The sequence below is a fragment of the Mesoplodon densirostris genome, chromosome 16, assembly GCF_025265405.1.
Source record: "Mesoplodon densirostris isolate mMesDen1 chromosome 16, mMesDen1 primary haplotype, whole genome shotgun sequence".
Taxonomy (NCBI): domain Eukaryota; kingdom Metazoa; phylum Chordata; class Mammalia; order Artiodactyla; family Ziphiidae; genus Mesoplodon; species Mesoplodon densirostris.
The window spans coordinates 14,257,422-14,283,690 of NC_082676.1; the positions used below are offsets into that span (position 1 = coordinate 14,257,422).

The 26,269-nt window shown below is 42.9% G+C and overlaps 1 protein-coding gene across 2 annotated transcripts in view; it reads right to left on the reverse strand.

Moving 5' to 3' along the window:
• Positions 1-26,269, reverse strand: part of EYA2 (EYA transcriptional coactivator and phosphatase 2) — a 183,709-nt gene that overhangs the window by 61,871 nt on the left and 95,569 nt on the right. For both annotated transcript variants that reach the window (XM_060120223.1, XM_060120224.1), the window contains 2 exons: positions 22,326-22,468; positions 9,987-10,070 (listed from right to left, as the gene is read on the reverse strand). In XM_060120223.1, the coding sequence (XP_059976206.1) occupies positions 9,987-10,070; positions 22,326-22,468 (227 nt within the window). The remainder of the gene's footprint in view (positions 1-9,986; positions 10,071-22,325; positions 22,469-26,269) is intronic.

Genomic DNA, 26,269 nt, shown 5'->3' on the forward strand with positions numbered 1-26,269 from the left:
CAGTTTATCTGGGAGGTGACCCCAGGAAGCACTGGTGACCGAGTATGGAAGTGAGGGGGGAAGGGAAGGAAATCAACAGGGGCAGGTCAATGAGCAGGCTGCTGCTGCGGGCTCTCTCCCTCTGCGGACACCTGGGAGACTGCACCCCAGATTGTCACAGGTACTTGCAGAGGAAACCATCATGCCTGTGGGAATGGGGAGGGCTGCAGGGATAAAGGTGAGGCATTAACAGCATCTGCTCCAATGGAAATTCAGTCCCAGCCATTTAACGATGATAATGATGATGTTATTCTATCATCAAATAATCACATCAAGAAATGAATAATTGCAACTGTATTATGGCAAGCCCTCCAGGAGTCATCTCGATAGGGCATTTCTATCTAGTTGGGAGGCTGGAGAGACCTTCCTAAGGAAGGGACGCTGGATAATAGTACGGCTTCTCTTTTATTTGTTGGAGGAGGGGAAGTGATAGGATTTAAACCACATTTAGTGAACAGAATTCCCAGCCATGATAATGGATCCCCAAGACAGATGATCTTTAGGAAGTAAGTATCCTGTGCTTTGTGGGGAGTGTGGTACGGTTTTTGAACCACCTGACAAAGCTTGGAAGCTGGGTGGAGGGAACCAGGGACACCTGTGTCCCGCGGTCTACGTGGAGGACCCGGAGGACATGGGGACCAGTAACCTCTGCCCCACATATCCCACCTACGCTGGGCACAACCTGGCTTTGGCAGGTCACAAATGTAAATGCCACTGGCCGGGGGGGCGGCGGTGAAGGAGGCACCACGGATCCATAACCCACAGACCAGGAAGGATGTGTAACTCCAGGGAGTGAGGGGGGCAGAGGTGAGCCCCAGGGCGCATGTCCTGTCAAAGGGTCTCCACTCTTTGAAAACTCAGGCCTGGTGTTGCCAGATCTTCCTATTTTCCAAGAGAAGTGAGATATCCAGGTTTTTAGGTAAAATATCCAGATTTTAAAATATTGGCAATGAATTCAGAACTTAAGGAAATGCCAGGGGATCAACCTGTCTTCAAGCCAGATTTGGCATTGCCAGTTTGAAACGTCTTACTTTTTCAGATTGAGCAGGGCCTGGCCCTTTTAAAGGGGTGACCTGGAGGGGAAACCCTGGATTGGATCCTGCTCAGGTAGGCATCAAGGATCACCTGGCTCCTCTGTAGGTCCCCCACCAGCCAAAGGGTCCCTGACTCCAAGCCTGCCTGGAGGATCCACTTGCTCAACATTCCACAGCCTCTGCTGAGCCCCTGCTGTGGGCCCAGCTCTGGGTTAGGTCAGGCCAGGCTGGCACCCAGCATCTTGGCCCCGGAGAGATGCTGACAGGCCCCTATCTTGTCATGTGTGTGATTATTTGTTCCCTGCAGGGCAGGCACCTTGGAATCTCATTTCTGCAGTGCTTGCAACCACACATGCTGAAAACTCCCTACCCACGAGCTATTTATTTGTTTATTCAACAAATATTTATCAAGTGGATGTGCCAGGCACTGCCTGGTGCCAGGGGATGAAGCTATGAAGACATTAGATCCAGTCTGTGCGCTCTTGGAGCTCAGTCAAGCAGAGGAGTTCACGCCAATGGCTTTTAATTTTCACCCTGAGGACATTCACGTGGATCACTGGGGATGCAGTTTAGATACATGGTTAAGAGCAGTGGGCCACCTCCTGGCTTTCATCTCTTTCAAGGTAGGTGACCTTGGCTGAATTATGCTACGTCTCTGAGCCTCAGTTTTCCAGAGATGGGTATAATAGGAACAGTCATACCTTATAGGTTTGTGGTGTAAAGCTCAGAGCAGTTCATAAAGGATGCTCGTCACAGCACTGTCTGTGCTGGTCAGGAGCTGGGGGGAGCTTGGGTGTCCTCCCTGGAGGAAGGGGGCATAAGGAAGACGTGGTACCCTGGGATTCAGAGTAGCAGGTGGGTGTAGGGTTTCTCACCCACAGCCCTATGGACACTTGGAGCTAGATAATTCTCTGTTGTGGGGGCTGTCCTGTGCATTACAGGATGTTTAGCGGTATCGCTGGCCTCTACACACTAGATGCTAGGAGCAAACCCCAAGTCAGGACAACCAAAAATGCCTGATGTTGCCAAATGTTGCTTAGGGAGCAAAATCACCTCCAGTTGAGGACCACTGAGTTAGAGCAATGGAGGTGGACATAGGGCAATGTGGAAGGACCTAGGGCCACAGTGCGGAGGGAGAAAAGTGAGAAACAAGGGGTATTTAAATTTCATTTACAGACAGAAGAAATAAATGCACACAAGAAGACAATACGGATTTTACAGGCAAGTAAACAAAAAGCTACACAATCAACTATGGGGAGGGGAGGAGGAAGAGTCCAAATGGGTCTACAAAGAAACATACATTTGTACCCACGTGATACAAGAAGGAGGCCTGCGTGGACAAAGAATGTGAATAACTCAACGTTGGCACTTGAGGTCCAACTCAAAAAAGAAAAAAAAAATCGTTCACAGTGGAGTACTTGGTATATAGTGAATGCACCAACAACAAAAAAAAAGGGGGCGGGGGAGAATTTTTTCAAGAGGAATTTGTTAGTTGGCAATAGAGGGAGAAGAGATCAGGTCCCTTCAGAGGGAGACCATGGACAGAAAGTAAGTAAGACATCTTTGGAGCCCAGGGAGCGAGAATAAGGAATCACTTTTCATTCTTTATCTGTGGTTGGTTCTGCCTTCAAAATATATCCAGGCTGCTGCACGTCTCATCTTCCTCATCTCATCCCCCCCTGGTCCAAAAAACCATTATAGGACTGGACTGTTGCAGTAGCCCCCTCACAGGTCTCCCTGCTTCCAGCCTTGCCACCCAATAGCTTCCTTTCCTGGGGAGCAGCAAGAGGGATTCTTTAGAAATATAAGCAACAAACCTCATGGCTCCCACTTCAGAGTAAAAGCTAGTTGAGTTCTACTTGACTTGTTGTGCTCCAACCATGCTAGCATCTTTGTTGTCCCTCAAATCCATCAAACTTCTGCCTCAGAACCTTTGCACTTGCTGTTCCCTCTTGCTCTTCCACTAGATATATGTTCCTCCACTTCCTTTTAAGCCTTTATTCAAAATTCAGCTTCCCCATGAGGGCTCCTTACCTGGCCACCTTTTAAAAAATTTAATTTCAACCCCTTTCACCCTGCAAAACTTCATATACTTCAAAGGACATCATCAATAAGGGGAAAAGACCACCCACAGAATGGGAGAAAATATTTGCACATCACATATCCAATAATGGACTATTACCCAGAATATATAAAGAACTCTTACAACTCAAAAATAAAAGACAAATAAACCAATTAAAAACAGGCAAAGGGTCCATCGACAGGTGAAAAGATAAAGAAGATATATATATGTGTGTATACACACACACACACGCACACACACACAATGGAATACTACTAAGTCATAAAAAAGAATGAAATAATGTCATTTGCAGCAACATGGATGGACTTAGAAATTATCATACTAAGTGAAGTAAGTCAGACAGAGAAAAGACAAATATCATATGATATCACTTATATGTGGAATCTAAAATATGATACAAATGAACTTATTTACAAAACAGGAACAGACTCTCAGACATAGACAACAAACTTATGATTACCAAAGGGGAAAGGTGGGATTAGCACCTTTCCCCTTTGGGATAAATTAGGAGTTTGGGATTAGCAGATACAAACTACTATATACAAAATAGATAAACAACAAGGTCCTACTATATAGCACAGGGAGCTGTATTCAATATCTTGTAATAAACTAATGGAAAAAAATGAAAAATAATATATATATATATATATATATATATATATATATATATATATATCTGAATCACTTTGCTGTACACCAGAAAATAACACAATATTGTAAATCAACTATACTTCTATTAAAAAAAAATAAACGATTTAATAGGTATTTCTCTAAAGAAGATACTACAAATGGCCAATAAGTACATGGAAATATCATTAGTCATTTGTCAACATAATTAGTCAGAGGAATGGAAACCAAAACCACAAGACATCACTTCACATCCACTAAGAGGACTATAACCAAAAAGACAGATGATAACAAGTGTTGGTGAGGATGTGGAGAAATTGGAACACTTATCCTTTGTTTATGGGAATGCAAAATGGTGCAACTACTCTGGAAAAGAGTCCGGCAATTTCTCAGAAGGTGAAACACAGAGTTGCCATATAACCCAGCAATTCCAATCCTAGGTATACACCCAAGTGAATTGAAAACGTATGTCTATGCAAAAACTTGTACATGAGTGTTCACAGAAGCCTTATTCATAAAAGCTGAAAACCCAACTGTCCATCAACTGATGGATAGACAAAATGTAGCATATTCACACACTGTAAAATTATGCAACAATAAAAATGAAGTATTGGTATGTGCTACAACATAGATGAATTTCAAAAACATTATACTAAGTGAAAGAAGCCAGTCACAAAAGACCACATATTGTGTGATTCCATTTATAAGAAATGTCCAGAAGAGGCAAATCTATAGAGACAGGAAGTAGATTAGTGGTTGCCAGGGGCTGGGGTGGGTGATGCTGGAGGAAATGGGGAATGATTACTAATGGGTATGGGGTTTCTTTCTGGGGTGATGAAAATGTTCTAAAATTAGATGCTGGTGATGGTTGCACAACTCTGAATATACGAAAAACTAATGAATTGTACACAGTGAAATGGCAGGTTTACGGTATGTGGGTTATTTCTCAATAAAGCTGTTATTAAAACAAACACACACACACACACACAACTGGGCCTAGAGTTGAGCTTCCAATTGGTACTGAGCTGCCTGGAAGGCAGGGCACTAAAGGAGGAGTCAGGGCTGACCCACTGTGAACCCAGGAAGACTGCTGATCAGTTCCCCTTATGAGCCCTTCCTGGCCACAGGCAAAGGCTCCTGACCACCAGGAGCCTTTTGTCTAATCCCAGCTGGAAAAAACAGAGTTCAGGGATTGCAGGGGGGGTGGGGGTGGGAGGAGAGGTTAGGAAAGAGGCGGCCGGCAATCACTGGCGTCTCTGGCTCTCCAGGGAACCTCTAATGGATCCACAAGATGTGGGGAGGTACAGCTACCAAAGGGATGCTCTGGTTTTGAGCACTGGGTAGGAAGCGATGGAAAGGAAGTGGAGAGATGACAGCCTTGAGCAGCACATGCCCTGACTGGGAACAGGAAAAGGGCCCAGTTTCTGTTTTAAAAGTCAAACAGTCTGTTTTTGAATCATTTCTTAATCAGTTTAGCTCTGTTGGTCTTATTTCCCTAAGTAAACAGTGAGTCGCTCCTTCAGCTGGGACCATAACTGATCATGATTTCTGCTTCCTGTACAGTGCTTAACACAATGGCCATGAGCAAAGAGCTGCTGGTCCTTGGTGTAGATGTACAGAGGGTCATGACCTTCAGAGCCCACTCTGGACACACTCCTCACTCCAGGATCCTCACCATCTTCTGGAAAGAGCACTTCAGCTTCCTCTGGGGTCCCATCCCTCCCCAGCTCCATCCACTTGGTGGGGATGGAGCTGACCTGCTTCTCTCCTCCCTCCATGCCAGGCTCTTGATCTAGGCTGGCTACACAGAGCCACAGAGTCTGATGTATGGATGGGCATTTGACCCAGTCTGAGCCAATGAGATTCAAGCCTGGGAGCTGTGCTGGAATTTGGGAAGTAGGTCTTCTTTTTCAGTTGGGATTTCTGAGAAGGAGTTGCCACATGGAAAAAGTCAGCTGAGGGACGCAGAAAGACCAAGCCCTAAGAACACCGCTTGAGCTTCTGGATCCAGCCCAGGCTGAATCCCATTACCTCTGGGTTTTTCAATTATTGTCATCTAATAAATTCCCTTTGTAGCTTAAACATTCCGTGCTTCAAGCTGAGAGTCCCACTTGATACCAGCTATTAATAATGGGTTCCATGTGGCTGCAGCTATTGGAAGAGCACAAAGAGAAAGAGATGTGGGCCAAAAGTCAAGTTTAAGTTCCATTTGAATTTAAGTTCCATTACGAATACCCTGACTACATACCCTCCCTGTCTCAGTTATTTTGTCTGCAGAATGGGGCTCACACTCCTCTACGTCCTCTCCTCTCCTCTGTCTTCCAAGTTTATAGCTGTAGCCCAGACCTCTCTTTGGAGCTTCAGACCCACAAATACAGCTGTCCTCTAGGTGTCTTGAACAGAACGAAGTTTATTTTTCCTCAACAATTTTCTCTTTCATTGTTCTTCCTTTTACTAATGGTACTTTGTGCTAGAAAATGCTAGCTGTCCTCTAATATCCCTTCTTCCTTTCTCCCTCTCAGAATGATAGAATCCTTGAATTTTAATAGAGCACATGACTAGACTACATTTCCCAGACTCCTTTGCAGTTGAAGGTAGCCATGTGATCACATTCCAGCCAATGGCACATGAGCAGGAACGATCTGTGCAACTTCTGGATCTGGCCCTCCAAAGAGAGGGAAAAAAGTAAAAATGAAAAAGAGAGAGGTGGACTCCCCTTTTCCTGCTTCCCCTTCTTACTGGCCGGAATGCAGACATGGGGGTGAGCTACGTTTCATCTTGCCAACAAGGGCAATGCTCCAGGAATAGTAAAGAACAAGATGGAAGGGGGTCTCCATCCCTGGTACTGGGTAGCAGCCTTACCAGCCTGAACTGCTTATGCCTGGACTAGAAGGTGAGAGGAATAAACTTCTATCTTGGTTAAGCCATGGTTAGTCTGGGTCTCTCTTAGGGTGGCTGGATTTAGGAAAACCAACCAACCAACCAACTAACCTCATTCCTCACTTAAAAGAGCTGGAGTAGAAAATTCTAGAATAGGAATAATGATGGCACTGGAGACCTGGGGGCTCCAAGAGCATCTCACCTTAGTTTCCCTGGACATCCTGGGAACACCCAGAGAGGCAAGTGCACCTGAGATCTACCTCTCGTTATCTCCTGGATGACTTCACTCTCTCTGGGCCTCAGTTTCTCCTACTATACCATGGAGACTAATTGATGGGATGGTCTCCCAGGTCCTTCCAGCTCTGACCTTCAGTGGTTCCGTAATTCTAGGATGGATGTTGAAACTCAGATGCCAATGGGGTCAGGAGGGTCCCCTAAACAGGCCAGGTGGGGCTGTGGATGGGCTGGAGAGTGTACACCCCCGCTAACTGGGCAGCTGCTACTCAGCCCCTGCTGATTGCTGCCACATGGGAATGCAGGATTGCTAGGTTTTCTAATTTTTCAAGAAGACTTGGAAATTGGGATTGTTTTGGTCTGTGCAATCTCCTGATTTTTTAAATGTTGGCGACAAATTCACATTTTTTCGAACACTCTAGGGGCCAAACACAAATGTCTGCAGGCAGAATTTGGCGGGTGGCCACTAGTTAGGAATTTTTTGTTTTGATACTATTTTCTATCCTACCTACCTTTATTCACCAAATATTTATTCAATGCCTACTAGGTGGGGGGCACTGTTCTATGCTCTGGGGACAAAGCAATGAACAAAACAGAAAAAAAAAAGTGCCTGTCGTCATGTTGCTTTCATTCTAGAGGATCATCCTGATTCATTTTCCCAACAAATATGTATTGAGCAATCTGGTCCATGCACTGTGCTTAGTTGGGTTGATAAAAAATGTTCATGGTCTGTGTCCTCAGGGCACATATAGCTTAGAAGGAGACAAAATAAGTGCATAATTATAATATAAATGAAAAATAGAGTTATGGGGAGAGGTGCAATTTAGATGGGGGTGGGAGTGGTTAGGAAAGTCCTCTTGGAGGAAGCTACCTTGAAAATGGGAACTGAAAGATAAGTATGATTTAACCTAATACCTGAACTTTCTAGAACATTCTAGATTATAGCAGAAGCTTCCAGTGTGCCCCTCTTCTGTGTCCTCTCAACATGCAGAGGCTTCCTCCTGTTAGGACCTGTGATCCCCTGCCCTAGGGTTTTCATGGGACAGGCCAGGACAGGGAAATAACCCCCCCAGAAAAAGCCCTCAACCCATGATGGAAGGGAACGTGTAGACAAATATCCCAGTACCCTTGCTCCTTGGGGGAGTCAATTCTGAGGTGTAGCCCAGAGGTCCCCGGTGGTTCTGAGTCCCAGGTACATGCAGCCATAGCTATCTACGTACCCTGTATTGGCTGCCTTCCCTTCCCCGCCTCACTTCCCCACTCTGCACCTAGTGCTCCCTGGGATCACCGCCCAACTAAACTACCAGCACTCACTCCTGGTCTCAGGCTCTGCTTCTGGGAAGAACTCAGAAGAGATGGGAGAGATGGTGGCAGGTTCCGAGGACAAAAAGCAACTCAGGACAAGTAAGAGAAAACAGGGCTGGAGAGCAGGGCAGGAGCCAGCTCATGAAGGGCCTTGGAGGCTGGACTTAGCGTTTGTCAATGGGGAAGCCACTGACGATTTTTCAGTAGAAGAGAGACCAGGCTTGTATTTTAGGATGACCCCTCTGTAGGGGGCTGGAAAGGGCAAGAGTGGAGACCAGACAGCTGGAAGGGAAGGTGGCTGGGATTAGGTGATGGGACTGGAGAGAGCTGGCTGGTGATAAGTGACATGGACCAGGTGCCATGGGGCCCAGAACAGAGCTCTGGGCTTTGCCCCTGTCTTGAACGAGCCTGTAACTTGGTTTAAAGAGTGGTAGTGAGACACAGACACAAAAATCTTAGCCTAGATTACAAAGCCCTATGCAATCCATGGGAGCTGAACTGTTGCACAAAGCTGTGGAACTTCTCAAAGGGTAAGAAGAGTGAAGGAATGGTTCTTGGGGGGCCGGTGGCTTTATTGGGGTGGTTAAAAACCATAGAACACCCAGCCTGGGTGGGCAACTCACTACTGCAGCCCCTTCGGGAAAGCCCAGTTTTTTTGCACTAGCTGCCAAGTCCGCTCTGGTGCTTTCAGCAGTTCTGGACTCTGCCATCCTTTACCTAAGCTGTGCACACTCCAAAAACGCATGCCGGATTTCCCGCAGGCACTGCTAGACATATTAACGGCATTCCTCCTCGGCAAGAGATTTCTGCACCACCAACACCATTTTTATATTCTTTACAACATAACGGCAGACGATAAATCTATCTTGCTAATTACACATCCAGCTTGTTATAACCCTCATAAAAAACATGAGCAGCTGGAAAAGCCATGAGGTGATGTCAAATCATATTCCTGGGCTCTAAACAGAAACAGAAATATTTTCCAGGCGCTGGTGAGTCTCATGGTTCCCACTCGTGTGTGGAAGCAGCTGCCAACAGGTTGCTTACCTCGGATGAGCTGACGGGGCATCTGTCCCCTAAAGCCCCGCCCTGCCACCTCTACCTGTCTCCCTGAAGAGACGGCAGACATCTGGAGCATCCGCATGTGGTTTGATACAAAGCCCATGGGATCGGCAGGGTTTGGGTTTCAGCGGTTGGGTTCATTTTTGCATTATTAAGGGCGTTTTGACATTCTTGCATGGACCACCAGTCAACCGACAGCATCTGCCCGGAACTCTAACTGGATGGTTCCCTGACATAATTTGTCGGTGATACATTTGCAAAGCTGTTGCTAAGATCCATGCTGGAGCTGACAAAATGCCTCCCCCTTGTCTCAGAAAAATGGAAGGAAAATTAAATTCATCTGCCGGAGACACTAAAATAAACAACAGGGAAGAAGAAAAGTACTTTACCTCGTTTTTCAGCTAGGATTACTGGGTTTGGCTGAAGCATCTCCTAGCCCTCTTAGGAGGAGGGAGACAGCCGAAGACTACAAGCTTATATCCTATCAAGTGGATGTTGAATGTTTCATGTGTTGGAAGAAAAGGCATGGGAGACAATGGGAGAAGCTAATTAAAATTTCACATGTCAAGGGAAAATTCCATAGGCCTTCCAAAGCCCGGCTGACGCAAAGGGGCAGCTTGTTGCAGAAGCTGTCGTATCAACTGCCCTCACAATTCTAAAGACAAACCAGCTGGACAGACTGTCACGTTGAAAAAAAAAAAAAAGACAAAATGGATTCTTACCTTCCCATATCTGGAGGCAAAAGTCCCCGTGAGTAAGGAGTGAAAAATAATTATTGTCTCATCCAAGTCCCACACGAACACACGCTGTGATGAAAGAGAGGGAGAGAATGGAGACAAATGCACTTGCTTGCATTTGACTTAATGTCTGCAGAAATTAATTCCCTGGGAGGAAAAATATGTCTTGAAAAACATTATCTTTAAGTTATAAAACATGTGACTCACGCATGTATCCTCGAGTCCCCATTCAACCTCATCTGTGTAAAATATATTCTGATGGCCAAGTTTTTGGGTTCCTATCAACCCACAGATGCCAGAACCAAGACGCCTGTTCTTGCCTTTCACATAAAAGCTCAAAAGAGGAGTTCAGTCCAAAAGCAATAAAAATCATATAACTCATTTGACAAAATGAAATACTACCATTTTACGTTCACTGTTCACCATAAGCCCAGCTACTTCTAAACATTTCTGTTTTTAGCAATTCTGCTGATTACCTTTATAACTCTAAATAACATACTTTTACTTATTGATTTGCCAACTTTAAACAATACCTTTTGACTGGGCAATGTGAAAGATGAGGGTTTATAGCTCATGGTACATCTCCCCCATTTCTCCAGAATTTTATATTTTTCACATATGCGAACCCCTCTATTTCCAATTCCCATCAGCACTGGATATTTTCTCTTGGCTAAAACAGCAAACCCAATGTGGAAAATATGGACATTGGTGTCCCTACCCTTTCCCACTACCTCCTCACCTCTTGAATAGCTGAGCTTTAGCCTCACTTTTGCATTGTCAATGTGGATAAACTGGTTTGTGCATTGGGTTTTATAATTGTACTTAAGACTTCTGTGCTCTGTCTATATGTTGATTTTAAAAGTTGGTAACCAGTATAGAGCATTTATGTACATCTTGTGATTACTGTTCACGGCAGAGCAAAGTAATGTGCTAGGATTTCACTTCCTTCTATATGTATCTAATGTCATAACTCCAGAGCCACTTTAAGGAGACTGTTCCTACCACCAAGGTCATGTGTATTCTCCTTTCTTGTACTCCATCCTGATTAAAACCGTGCCATATCTCAGTTTGTTCATAGGAATCACGCCTGTCTGGAATAACTTTCTGTTTTTGCTGGAGCTTATTAATTGCTTTAATTCTTTTGTTTCCAATAACATGCCTTCAATAGAATTTCAAATTCAGCCACACCCTCTATATCAAAGATGTTCTTCCTCTGTGACAGAATGTTCCAATGTGGACTGGATCATCTTCAGGCTTGTTACATAGCTAGCATCCTGAGACTTCCTTTTACTGCATTTCTGGGTCAGATCCACTGTTTTCTGGACCCCAAGTCTCTTTCTTGGTTTTCTTCCTTGTTTTGCTTGAGTACATCCTTAAGTTGCTTCTTCTGAAAGGAGCATGGAAAGTAACCTTCCTGCATTTTTGCTAATCTGATCATGTCTTTATTTTGCTCTAAGGTTCCTCTGGGTGCAGAATTCCAATTGGAAAATAATGCCCTCTAGATCTTTGAAAGAATCTATCTTGTGTCAAGCATGATTAATGAGAAGTCTGATGTTTCACTGATCCTCAGTTCTTTACAGGTTTTACTTATTTTTCTCTTTGGATTTTTTAGGCTCTTTTCTTTATACTTGGCATCCTCAAATCCCACGAGGATATATCTAGGTGTTGTCTTTTTTCATTCATACTGTTCAGCACTCAAACATTTCTCAAGCCTATTTCTTTAAATAATGTCCTCCTATCTTTCCCATTGTTACATCTTTCTGGAATTCCCAATAGACAAATTAGATCTTTTGGATTGATATTGCTTATCCTTTAAAAACAGTGTTCTGTAATTTTGTCTTTTCTATCTATGTTCTCAGAGATTTCTTTAACTTTCTCTTCCAACCCTTCTATAAAACTTCCTTTTTAAAAAAATTTTCTTTCTTTCTTTATTTTTGGCTGTGTTGGGTCTTTGTTTCTGTGCGTGGGCTTTCTCTAGTTGCGGCGAGTGGGGGCCACTCTTCATCACGGCGCGCGGGCCTCTCACTGACGCGGCCTCTCTTGTTGTGGAGCACAAGCTCCAGACGCACGGGCTCAGTAGTTGTGGCTCACGGGCCCAGTTGCTCCGTGGCACGTGGGATCTTCCCAGACCAGGGCTCGAACCCGTGTCCCCTGCATTGGCAGGCAGATTCTCAACCACTGCGCCACCAGGGAAGCCCACCCTTCTATGAAACTTTTGATTCTCACTATCATTTAAAAATTTACAGTAGCTTTTACTTTGTTTCTGAGTGTTCCTTTCCCAATAGCCTGCACTTCTTTTTTTGTGGATACAAGACCTCCTTGAATCTTTATAAGAAAACCAATCAGAATTTTTCTAAGATCTTTTCTGTTTCTTAAATTACCTCTCATAGTTTATCCTATTCATTTATCTTGGCCTCAATTTTTTATACTGCTGGTTTTCATAATTTTTTCTGGTGATCATTATTTTTAAAAACAAAAGGCCTGCGTGATCATTTATGTAGCTGGTGTTGGGGGCAACAAAGGCACCTACTCAGTCTACCGTCTTGAATGGGCCACCTTGGAAAACTCTCTGGGGGTCAGTGGTTGTATTTACACATTTGTAATGCCTTTAAAAGTAAAGAGAAAGGTAGTATCTAGAAGAAAAAAGGTCAATTAATACAGGTTTTCAAAACAATTAGTAGACTTGAATATTATTTTGTGATTTTTTTTTTTTTTTTTTTTTTTTGCCTTATGTGTCCATCTTGGCATCTCCCAATTCACACCACTGGTCCAACTCCTTGCAAAAGTCCATTTTTAGGTGGAAATAATTCATTTAAGATAATCAGACAGCCATAAGTTTTTACTATTCGTTCATTCACAATTTTTAGTGAATATTATTTGAATATTATTTTGTGAATTTTTTGATCTTTTACATTTATGTGTATGTAAATGCTGGGTCATGATAATAAGTATTGTTCTTATTATGGGTCATGGTAAAAAAAAAGTTTGAAAACCATTGTTTTTGAAGAGAGCTTCTGGCGTTTAAATATGCTAAGTCCTAATTTATCTGAACTAACTAGGCTGGATCAGTTAAACTTAGAAATTTTGGTAAGAGAATTCTTTAAAAAATCAAGTAATTTCAAATTTAATGCAGACTCCTTAATTTACTGACTATATCCTCTCTGAAGAGGGTCTGTCCCACTTCCCCACTAGTCCACCATTCTATCTCCCTGTGTTAGATTCTCAGTGGGTATACTGTTCCTGGTGGACACTCTGCTTGTGACCCTAACTCTTTAGCCCACCAGGGTTTGGGCTAGGGGTGGGCCCCTAACCCCAGCTGGGTCAGAGGCCTTTCCTTGGGAATTCAAAATTGAGACCTGGAAAGACATTCATTGTCTTTGGGTGGCTGTTGGTAGCAACGTGATCTGAAGGACAGGGAAGACTAGTTTGCAGAGAGAGAGGAACAGAGGGGTGAAAGATGGAAACATGACCCAACACTTTTGCAGGACTTGGTTTTAGTTAGAAGTAGAGTGAGGGGCCTGGAGGAGATTCAAGCCCACTGAAAAGACACTACCGCTTGGGGATTCTAGCACCTACACTGTGGAACATAGGGAGAGAAGGTGTAAATGCATTTCCTTGCCCCTCCTACCTTCTGGTCCCAATATCTTTTTTTTTTTTTTAATTTTTTAAATTTTTTAATTTTTGCTTTATAACAAATTTAATCAGTTATACATATACATATGTTTCCATATCCCCTCCCTTTTGCGTCTCCCTCCCACCCTCCCTATCCCACCCCTCCAGGCGGTCACAAAGCACCGAGCTGATCTCCCTGTGCTATGCGGCTGCTTCCCACTAGCTATCTACCTTACGTTTGGTAGTGTATATATGTCCATGCCGCTCTTTCACTTTGTCACAGCTTACCCTTCCCCCTCCCCATATCCTCAAGTCCATTCTCTAGTAGGTCTGTGTCTTTATTCCTGTCTTACCCCTATGTTCTTCATGACATTTTTTTTTCTTAAATTCCATATATATGTGTTAGCATACAGTATTTGTCTTTCTCTTTCTGACTTACTTCACTCTGTATGACAGACTCTAGGTCTATCCACCTCATTACAAATAGCTCAATTTCATTTCTTTTTATGGCTGAGTAATATTCCATTGTATATATGTGCCACATCTTCTTTATCCATTCATCCGATGATGGACACTTAGGTTGTTTCCATCTCCGGGCTATTGTAAATAGGGCTGCAATGAACATTTTGGTACATGACTCTTTTTGAATTGTGGTTTTCTCACAGTATATGCCCAGTAGTGGGATTGCTGGGTCATATGGTAGCTCTATTTGTAGTTTTTTAAGGAACCTCCATACCATTCTCCATAGCAGCTGTACCAATTCACATTCCCACCAGCAGTGCAAGAGTGTTCCCTTTTCTCCACACCCTCTCCAGCATTGTTTCTAGATTTCTTGATGATGGCCATTCTGACTGGTGTGAGATGATATCTCATTGTAGTTTTGATTTGCATTTCTCTAATGAGTAAAGATGTTGAGCATCCTTTCATGTGTTTGTTGGCAGTCTGCATATCTTCTGTGGAGAAATGTCTATTTAGGTCTTCTGCCCATTTTTGGATTGGGTTGTTTGTTTTTTTGTTATTGAGCTGCATGAGCTGCTTATAAATTTTGGAGATTAATCCTTTGTCAGTTGCTTCATTTGCAAATATTTTCTCCCATTCTGAGGGTTGTCTTTTGGTCTTGTTTATGGTTTCCTTTGCTGTGCAAAAGCTTTTAAGTTTCATTAGGTCCCATGTGTTTATTTTTGTCTTTATTTCCATTTCTCTAGGAAGTGGGTCAAAAAGGATCTTGCTGTGATTTATGTCATAGAGTGTTCTGCCTATGTTTTCCTCTAAGAGTTTGATAGTGTCTGGCCTTACATTTAGGTCTTTAATCCATTTTGAGCTTATTTTTGTGTATGGTGTTAGGGAGTGATCTAATCTCATACTTTTACATGTCCCTATCCAGTTTTCCCAGCACCGCTTATTGAAGAGACTGTCCTTTCTCCACTGTACATTCCTGCCTCCTTTATCAAAGATAAGGTGACCATATGTCCGTGGGTTTAACTCTGGGCTTTCTATCCTGTTCCATTGATCTATCTTTCTGTTTTTGTGCCAGTACCATACTGTCTTGATTACTGTAGCTTTGTAGTATAGTCTGAAGTCAGGGAGCCTGATTCCTCCAGCTGCGTTTTTCGTTCTCAAGATTGCTTTGGCTATTCGGGGTCTTTTGTGTTTCCATACAAATTGTGAAATTTTTTGTTCTAGTTCTGTGAAAAATGCCAGTGGGTAGTTTGATAGGGATTGCATTGAATCTGTAGATTGCTTTGGGTAGTAGAGTCATTTTCACAATGTTGATTCTTCCAATCCAAGAGCATGGTACATCTCTCCATCTATTTGTATCATCTTTAATTTCTTTCATCAGTGTCTTATAATTTTCTGCATACAGGTCTTTTGTCTCCTTAGGTAGGTTTATTCCTAGATATTTTATTCTTCTTGTTGCAATGGTAAATGGGAGTGTTTCCTTGATTTCACTTTCAGATTTTTCATCATTAGTATATAGGAATGCCAGAGATTTCTGTGCATTAATTTTGTATCCTGCAACTTTACCAAATTCATTGATTAACTCTAGTAGTTTTCTGGTAGCATCTTTAGGATTCTCTATGTATAGTATCATGTCATCTGCAAACAGTGACAGCTTTACTTCTTCTTTTCCAATTTGGATTCCTTTTATTTCCTTTTCTTCTCTGATTGCTGTGGCTAAAACTTCCAAAACTAGGTTGAATAAGAGTGGTGAGAGTGGGCAACCTTGTCTTGTTCCTGATCTTAGTGGAAATGGTTTCAGTTTTTCACCACTGAGGACGATGCTGGCTGTGGGTTTGTCATATATGGCCTTTATTATGTTGAGGAAAGTTCCCTCTATGCCTACTTTCTGCAGGGTTTTTATCATAAATGGGTGTTGAATTTTGTCGAAAGCTTTCTCTGCATCTATTGAGATGATCATATGGTTTTTCTCCTTCAATTTGTTAATATGGTGTATCACGTTGATTGATTTGCGTATATTGAAGAATCCTTGCATTCCTGGAATAAACCCCACTTGATCATGGTGTATGATCCTTTTAATGTGCTGTTGGATTCTGTTTGCTAGTATTTTGTTGAGGATTTTTGCATCTATGTTCATCAGTGATACTGGCCTGTAGTTTTCTTTCTTTGTGACATCCTTGTCTGGTTTTGGTATCAAGGTGATGGTGGCCTCGTAGAATGAGTTTGGGAGTGTTCCTCCCTCTGCTATATTTTGGAAGAGTTTCAGAAGGATAGGTGTTAGCTCTTCTCTAAATGCTTGATAGAATTCGCCTGTGAAGCCATCTGGTCCTGGGCTTTTGTTTGTTGGAAGATTTTTTATCACAGTTTCAATTTCAGTGCTTGTGATTGGTCTGTTCATATTTTCTATTTCTTCCTGATTCAGTCTTGGCAGGTTGTGCATTTCTAAGAATTTGTCCATTTCTTCCAGGTTGTCCATTTTATTGGCATAGAGTTGCTCATAGTAATCTCTCATGATCTTTTGTATTTCTGCAGTGTCAGTTGTTACTTCTCCTTTTTCATTTCTAATTCTATTGATTTGAGTCTTCTCCCTTTTTTTCTTGATGAGTCTGGCTAATGGTTTATCAATTTTGTTTATCTTCTCAAAGAACCAGCTTTTAGTTTTATTGATCTTTGCTATCGTTTCCTTCATTTCTTTTTCATTTATTTCTGATCTGATTTTTATGATTTCTTTCCTTCTGCTAACTTTGGGATGTTTTTGTTCTTCTTTCTCTAATTGCTTTAGGTGCAAGGTTAGGTTGTTTATTCGAGATGTTTCCTGTTTCTTAAGGTGGGATTGTATTGCTATAAACTTCCCTCTTAGAACTGCTTTTGCTGCATCCCATAGGTTTTGGGTCGTCGTGTCTCCATTGTCATTTGTTTCTAGGTATTTTTAAATTTCCCCTTTGATTTCTTCAGTGATCACTTCGTTATTAAGTAGTGTATTGTTTAGCCTCCATGTGTTTGTATTTTTTACAGCTCTTTTCCTGTAATTGATATCTAGTCTCATAGCATTGTGGTCGGAAAAGATACTTGATACAATTTCAATTTTCTTAAATTTACCAAGGCTTGATTTGTGACCCAAGATATGATCTATCCTGGAGAATGTTCCATGAGCACTTGAGAAAAATGTGTATTCTGTTGTTTTTGGATGGAATGTCCTATAAATATCAATTAAGTCCATCTGGTTTAATGTATCATTTAAAGCTTGTGTTTCCTTATTTATTTTCATTTTGGATGATCTGTCCATTGGTGAAAGTGGGGTGTTAAAGTCCCCTACTATGATTGTGTTACTGTCGATTTCTCCTTTTATGGCTGTTAGTATTTGCCTTATGTATTGAGGTGCTCCTATGTTTGGTGCATAAATATTTACAATTGTTATATCTTCTTCTTGGATCGATCCCTTGATCATTATGTAGTGTCCTTCTTTGTCTCTTCTAGTAGTCTTTATTTTAAAGTCTATTTTGTCTGATATGAGAACTGCTACTCCAGCTTTCTTTTGGTTTCCATTTGCATGGAATATCTTTTTCCATCCCCTTACTTTCAGTCTGTATGTGTCTCTAGGTCTGAAGTGGGTCTCTTGTAGACAGCATATATATGGGTCTTGTTTTTGTATCCATTCAGCCAATCTGTGTCTTTTGGTGGGAGCATTTAGTCCATTTACATTTAAGGTAATTATTGATATGTATGTTCCTATTCCCATTTTCTTAATTGTTTTGGGTTCGTTATTGTAGGTCTTTTCCTTCTGTTGTGTTTCTTGCCTAGAGAAGTTCCTTTAGCATTTGTTGTAAAGCTGGTTTGGTGGTGCTGAACTCTCTCAGCTTTTGCTTGTCTGTAAAGGTTTTAATTTCTCCATCAAATCTGAATGAGATCCTTGCTGGGTAGAGTAATCTTGGTTGCAGGTTTTTCTCCTTCATCACTTTAATTATGTCCTGCCACTCCCTTCTGGCTTGTAGAGTTTCTGCTGAGAGATCAGCTGTTATCCTGATGGGGATTCCCTTGTGTGTTATTTGTTGTTTTTGCCTTGCTGCTTTTAATATGATTTCTTTGTGTTTAATTTTTGACAGTTTGATTAATATGTGTCTTGGCGTATTTCTCCTTGGATTTATTCTGTATGGGACTCTCTGTGCCTCCTGGACTTGGTTAACTATTTCCTTTCCCATATTAGGGAAGTTTTCAACTATAATCTCTTCAAATATTTTCTCAGTCCCTTTTTCTCTTCTTCTTCTGGAACCCCTATAATTCGAATGTTGGTGCGTTTAATGTTGTCCCAGAGGTCTCTGAGACTGTCCTCTGTTCTTTTCATTCTTTTTTCTTTATTTTGCTCTGCAGCAGTTATTTCCACTATTTTATCTTCCACCTCACTTATCCGTTCTTCTGCCTCAGTTATTCTGCTATTGATCCCATCTAGAGTATTTTTTATTTCATGTATTGTGTTTTTAATCGATGCTTGATTCATCTTTAGTTCTTCTAGGTCCTTGTTAACTGTTTCTTGCATTTTGTCTATTCTATTTCCAAGATTTTGGATCTGGGAAATAGAATCTTGCATCATCTTTACCATCATTATTCTGAATTCTTTTTCAGGTAGACTGCCTATTACCTCTTCATTTGTTAGATCTGGTGGGTTTTTATCTTGCTCCTTCTCCTGCTGTGTGTTTTTCTGTCTTCTCATTTTGCTTATGTTACTGTGTTTGGGGTCTCCTTTTTTCAGGCTGCAGGTTCGTAGTTCCCGTTGGTTTTGGTGTCTGTCCCCAGTGGCTAAGGTTGGTTTAGTGGGTTGTGTAGGCTTCCTGGTGGAGGGGACTAGTGCCTGTGTTCTGGTGGATGAGGCTGGATCTTGTCTTTCTGGTGGGCAGGTCCACGTCTGGTGGTGTGTTTTGGGGTGTCTGCAGACTTTTTATGATTTTAGGCCACCTCTCTGCTAATGGGTGGCGTTGTGTTCCTGTCTTGCTAGTTGTGTGGCATAGGGTGTCCAGCACTGTAGCTTGCTGGTCGTTGAGTGAAGCTGGGTGCTGGTGTTGAGATGGAGATCTCTGGAAGATTTTTGCCGTTTGATATTATGTGGAGCTGGGAGGTCTCTTGTGGACCAGTGTCCTGAAGTTGGCTCTCCCACCTCAGAGGCACAGCACTGACTGCGGGCTCCTCAATTTGGGATGATGTGTTGTCTATTCATGTATTCCACAGATGCAGGGTACATCAAGTTGATTGTGGAGCTTTAATCCGCTGCTTCTGAGGCTGCTGGGAGAGGTTTCCCTTTCTCTTCTTTGTTCTCACAGCTCCTGGGTTTCAGCTTTCTGGTTCCAATATGTTGCTGACACTTGCTGTACCCTTGGCTCTTGGGTTCTAAGAGAATCCCTGTATCCTTAAAATAAACTCTGCTTTTTCACTTAAGCTAGCTCAAGTTGGTTTCTGGCACCTGCAGTCGAGGGATTTTAACTAATACATACTCAGAATTTTCCTCCTTTCCACTTCTCTACCTAATTTCTCTCTCGTGGGCTGCACCCATTAGCAACAGTGCCAGAGACGTAAGAGGTGCGACCCATGCAAAACCTCTGTGCTGATATTGAGCACGGCGGTGAAACACAGCTCACACCTTTTCAACTGTTCCTGCCCAGTGGTACTTACTCTGGAATCAAGAAGCAGATGTTTCCAGAATAATATCACCCCATAATCCTTCCATGCCCCCCCACCCCCTTCTCAGCTTAATGGAAAAATGTCTCTCCGCCCCCACTGTCCCCTACCAAGAGCAGAAACCATGTCAGGTGATTGAATACATTTTTTAAAAATATTAAAGTACGTGTTGCTCTCCAGGATTTCTACAGCTCTGCAACTTCAAGCTGGTAGAAAATCCTCAGGCATCTGGGAAGGCAGAAAGCAAGGGTGATCAAGAGTCAGTAAATTTTCTTCTAGCCTTGTGCAAAGGCCTAATCCCCCTGAAGGGTTTGTGCCAAGTCTCCTTGGTTTTAGAAGGTGGTGGCTTTAAGAATTAGAGGAAAAGCAAGATCAGAATCCTCTGGACTGAGAAGAGTCCCATGAGCAGTGGGAATGCTTACTCTCTGGCAGGTCCCGAGGGCAGTCGAGCTCACAGAAGAGATGGCTGTGTATACCAAGTGTAGGGGACGAGCGTGATGTTCAAAATATTTAACACCTTCTAGGATGATTGGAACAGACACCAGCCATAAACAACTGCTACTGCTCTCTTAGTGAATCCTGGTTGACTAGCACAGCCCTACTAGTGACACTGGTTAGCTAGTACAGCCCTACCAGTGAATACTGGCTAAATATCAAGTGTCTTGGTATTGGCCATTTGTTGTTGGGGTCCCCAGCATCCATCTCCTTCTTAGAAGGAGCATCTCGATTTTCTTTTCCCTTTGTGTGCTATCTCAGTGAGACTGTCAATCAGGGGCATGAGGATCCAGGCCAGGCCAATGGGACGCTGCCTCCTTGGAATCGGACATCAAGTGACATGGCGCTAGAATCTCAAATATCTCGCTCTCCAGAAGGGGCCGGCACCCTGAAGGTTCCCCAGATTCCCCAGCGTGGTCTTTGTTTCTATTCTTTCTAACCTTGGTTGTATCACTTCCTCTCCATGCTGTTCCCTCCCAGTAGATCCTTTTTTGCTTAAGTAACCAGAATTGGTTTCTGTTGCTTGCAACCAAAGGATCGTAGCTAATACTCCAATGTTCTTCCTCTCAACAAGGATTTCTATGCCCAACATATGGCATGGAAACCCCAGAGAGCAGCTGGACTTTCAGTGACCACTGCAGGTACTGACAATGAAAAAGGCAGCAGCCACCAAGCCACAATGGACAAAAGAGGCTATTATTCTGTTTTCTGAGACCACTTGAACCCTGAGATTCTCATATAATTCTGGGAGGGGAAAGGCCCCAATAATGAAATGGAATTTCCTACCACCCTGGTGGGTGGGGACTCAGAGTCAAAATGACACTGATTTTAAGGAAATGATGAAAATGCTATTTCTTAGCTTATCTGAGTTTGCCAGCTGAACTTTGTAGCTGCTACAAAATTTGTACAGGATTATCAATAGGGATGTGATGATGCTGCATTTGGATATCTTGACAGTGACTCAAGCTTTGCCAATACTACCCATGTACTACCCATGTACACCCATGGCACACTCAAGCCAGCAAAATGACTGCCTTTTGCAAACAAGTACGAACTCGTGCATGTGCCCATTTTTCTCCCTTGATAGGTAACACTTGCTTCTGTCTGTTTGGGGGGCATCCATCTTGCCTCTGTCTCTTTTAGTGGTCTTCCCCATCTTTCATGCATGCTGTTCTTTTTTGTTTGTTTGCTTGGGAAAATGTCAGTGCCTGACCAATAACCCCACACTTGCTTAGTTATAATAAAGATTGGCGCATCCCTTAGACCAGTAGCTCTCAACCTGGGCTGCACTGGAATCACCTAGGGAGCTTAAACATACTGACACCTGGGTCCCACCCCCAGGGAATCTGATTTAATTGATCTGGGCTTGAGAATGAAGGTTTCTCAAAGCTCCCCAGGAGATTCTCATGTGTAGCCCAGATGGCGAACCACCGAGAAACTCCGAATTACAGAAATGATGCAAACTTATTTGAGCCAGCCTCCTGTCTTCAGGTAGATAAATATCTAAGCCACAGTAGAATCACTAGGGGAACTTTCAGAACTCCCTGAAATGTCTAGTTAATTAGTCTGGGATGGGGCCTGGGCATCTCAATTTTAAAAAGCATTCCACGTGATTCTATCATGTAGCTAAGGTTAAGAATCACTCTAACCCAGTGGGGAAGGTCCATTTTCCAATGTCATCTTTACTGGAGGCTCTCAAAGTGTGGTGCCCAATGCACATCAGCATTGTCTAGGAATTTGTTGGAAATGTGAATTCTCAGGCCCTGTCCCAGATCTACTGAATTGGAAACTCTGGGGGGTGGCCCCAGCCGTCTGGGTTTTCGCAGGCCCCCAGGTGCTGTTGTTGTGGCTCACAGAATCACCCATCTTTACCATCTCTAGGGTCACTTTTCCTGGCCTGGCCAGTCAACAGTGCTTCCGTGTGGCCAACCGAATTCTTCCCTCCTTTTCATCAAGGGCCCTTTACTCTGTTCCTGTACTTTGTGAACACACAGGGCCATTCTCCCCCAGACAGAACTCTGCCCGACGCCTCCTGTTCCGGCCACATGTGGAGATGACATTCACCAAGTCAGGCAGAAGCCTTTGAGTTACCTCAATCTCATTGTCTCCTGCTGGGGAGGGGTCACTGCTCCGCTTAGACCGGCCTCGGAGCTTCCCGTCAGAGGCCCGGTGCGGCCTGTCTGTGTCTCCCTCTTTTGCTGGCGTGGAAGGTCCATTGTGCGTGTTATATTCACCTGGCGTAGGAGAGGGAAAGGCAGACATATCAGAGACTTGGCTGAGTGTGTCCTCCCACGAACTATTACACCAGAACCATCTGACTCCAAAGTGGGAGGTCCCCAAGGCAGCAGCGAAGCCAAAGGTCACGTAGAATCAAAATCACTCTTTAAAGTGCCTTAAACCACCCATTCATAATCATTCATACATCCAGCAAAGATTCACTGAGTAGGTATGGTTCCAGGCACTGGTTCCATAGCACCTAAATTCTAGAGAGAGGAGAGACACATTAGACAGACAAGTAAATATATAATATGCCAGGGGGGGACATATGTTATAGAGAATTGACAAATTGGATAAGAGTGCAGGAGTGCTGGGAGGTTACTAATTTTTGTTTGTTTGTTTTACATCTTTATTGGAGCATAATTGCTTTACAATGTTGTGTTAGTTTCTGCTGTACAATAAAGTGATTCAGCTACATGTATACCTATATCCCCATATACCCTCCCTCTTGTGCCTCCCTCCTACCCTCCCTATTCCACCCCTCTAGGTGGTCACACAGCACCAAGCTGATCTCCCTGTGCCATGCACAGGGGAGGCCTCATGGATAAGGGGACAGCCGAGCAGGGATCTGAGAGAAGTGAGGGCGGGGGCAGCTGGGGAGCTACAATTCCAGTGAACGGAGTTTTGTGTTTACAACTGTCTATGTATCCTAAAGCCTGAGAATCCCTAGACCAACAGAAGGAAGAAAATAACATATATATATATATATATACATATATATGTACCTGGGCATAAAACTCTTCTACCTTTAAGAGATCCCTCCCTTGGGGTGAAGGGGGCGTGTGTGGGGAGAATTCTCTAGGTTCCTATCCCTAGGCAGCTTGCTCCACTTTCTCTACTAAAAGTAAGTCATTTAAGCTTTACTTGTTAAGAAATGTGTCAATCTGAGATTATACAGGCAAAAGCATCCAGCACAGCGCTGGCGATTAGGAGATGTCAGTAAATGATTTAAATTGTGTTCTGGCTTGACTAGACCTACACACACATGAGGATCAGTGAGAAGGTGCAGGGCCGAGGGTGGGCACCTGTGGCTTCTCATCGAGGTGGTGTTTCCGGACACGGTGTACTGGGAGGCTGCCAGGGTCCTGCCCTTGGGCAATTGTCTAATAATCCTGAATGAACAAGTGGGCAGCACTTGTTCCCAGCACTCAGGTCCCAAAGCCAGCCTCCAAGGTGTGTTGTTTTTTAAGCACAGAAGTTTTAAATACATCTTAGTAGGCTTTATTATCTTTATTTAACTAACAAGGGAACTGAGGCTTAGTGAGATGACGTAATCCTGTTGTTACCCTACCAATTAGTGGTAGAGGCAGAAGTAACATTTGGGCCTGCCCTTGTCACTAGAGTGACAGAACTGTAAACCAGCATGGAACCGTAGAGGACATTCCATCCCACTCTCATCTTACAGCTGCTCGTTTTAGCTCCCAAATGTACCCTGTGGACTCCATCTCTCCTTCCATAATTGCCAGTTCTTGGATCATCGGGGGGAAAATACTTTTGTATAAAAATGCTTGCTTGGCAATGGACTAATTTTTTTCCTACCCTGGAAGGAATAGTTCCCTCCAAAACCCAAGGGACTGAATTTTTTTTTGTTTAATATTTATAAAACTGCTTAGCAGACTAAGGACATAATAAGAAAAGATGTGATTTTGAGTTGTCAGAACTGTTGGGCTGTCTCCAACTCCTCCAAATTTTTAGGATACAGCCTTAGAGATTCCCAAACATCAAACTAGCAAAGACTTTCTTTTGGAGGATGAGGAACAGGCACTAAATAAATTCACAGATGCTTAAGAGTCATAAATAAAGTTTATCCTGATTCACTAGGTAGTTCTAAGGCTAGGGAGGCTTAGAAAACACTTGTTGGCCCCATTAAAATCCAGGCAAATATTAAAAAGAGGAGGAAACACCAGCTACCTACAAAATGTCCTAATAAGGTGTTATGTAGAGTCAATTTATTAGGGGTGCCAAAAAAAGCAGCCCTTTCTGACCATATACATTCTTGAGAATGAAGGGTCAAAATTCAAGGTTAAAGTCAGAGGTACACATGCTAGAGCAATTTACAGGAATCTTTCTTGGAGTCATTTCCCTCTTTTTATTTCTCCCTTTTTAATGTTTTTACTTCTTTAACAACTGTATTGAGGTATAATTGACATACAATAAACCACACATACTTAGACCACACAGTTTGGTAAGTTTTGACATATGGTCACATCTATGAAACCATCACCATAATCAAGATAATGAACAAATCCAGCACCCAAGAGTTTCCTTGTAATTCCTTTATAGTTTCTTCCTCCTGCTGCCCACCCAGGCAACCATGGATTTGCTTTCTTTCACTATAAATTAGTTTATATTTTTTAGAGTTTTAAACAAATGGCATCACACGGTATGCGTGTACACACACGTACACACACACACACACACACACACACACACTTGTCTGGCTTCTTTCAGCCAGCATAACTGTTCTGAGATTCAATCCATGTTGTCATGTATATCAATAGTTCATTCCTAAGGCTTCCCTGGTGGCGCAGTGGTTGAGAGTCCGCCTGCCGATGCAGGGGACATGGGTTCGTGCCCCGGTCTGGGAGGATCCCACATACCGCCGAACGGTTGGGCCCGTGAGCCATGGCCGTTGAGCCTGCGCGTCCGGAGCCTGTGTTCCACAACGGGAGAGGCCACAACAGTGAGAGGCCCGTGTACCAAAAAAAAAAAAAAAAAAAAAAAAGTTCATTCCTTTGTGTTGCTGAGTACTATTCTATTGTGTGGATGTATCACCATTTGTTCACCTGTTCACCTGGGGATGGACATTTGGGTTGATTCTAGTTTTTGGCTGGACTAAATAAAGCTTTTATGAACAGTCACTCATCAGTCTTTGTATAGACATAAGCTTTCTTCTTATGAGAGAGCATGATTACTAGGATATATAGTAAGTCTACGTTTGACCTTTTTTTAAAAAAAATATTTATTTGGTTGCATCAGGTCTTAGTTGTGGCAGGTGGGCTCCTTAGTTGTGGCTCGTGGGTTCCTTAGTTTTGGCTTGCTGGCTCCTTAGTTGTGGCATGCATGTGGGATCTAGTTCCTGGACCTGGATCAAATCCAGGCCCCCTGCATTGGGAGCGCAGTCTTATCCACTGCACCACCAGGGAAGTCCCTACGTTTGACTTTTTACGAAACTGCTAAATTGTTTTCCAAAGTGATTGGACCAGTTCACATTCCCACCAGCAGGGTTAAGGGAGTTCTAGTTGCTCTGCAACCTTGCCAGCCTTTGGTATGGTCAGTCTTTATAATTATAGCCTTTCTAGGGGGTAGTAGTAGTATCTCACTGAGGATTTAATTTGCATTTCTCTAATGACTAACACTCAGCATCTTAATCATGTGCTTTTTTTGCCATGCCTATATCTTCTTTGGTGAAATGTCTATTCAAGTACTTTGCCCATTTCTTTATTGGGTTACTTGTTTTCTTATGATTGGTTTTGAGTTTTAAAAAATATATTCTGGATGGTTAATTTTATGTCAACTTGACTGGACAAGGGAGGCCCAGATAGCTAGTAAAACATTATGTCTGGGTGTGTCTGTGAGGAGTATCTCCAGAAGAGATTAGCATTTGAATCAGTAGGCTGAGTAGAGAAGATCTGCCCTAACCAATGTGGGTGGGCATCATCCAATCCATTGAGGGCCCAAATAAAACAAAAAGGCATAGGAAGGGCAAATTCTCTCTTTTCTTGAGCTGGGACATTCATCTCCTGCCCTCAGACATT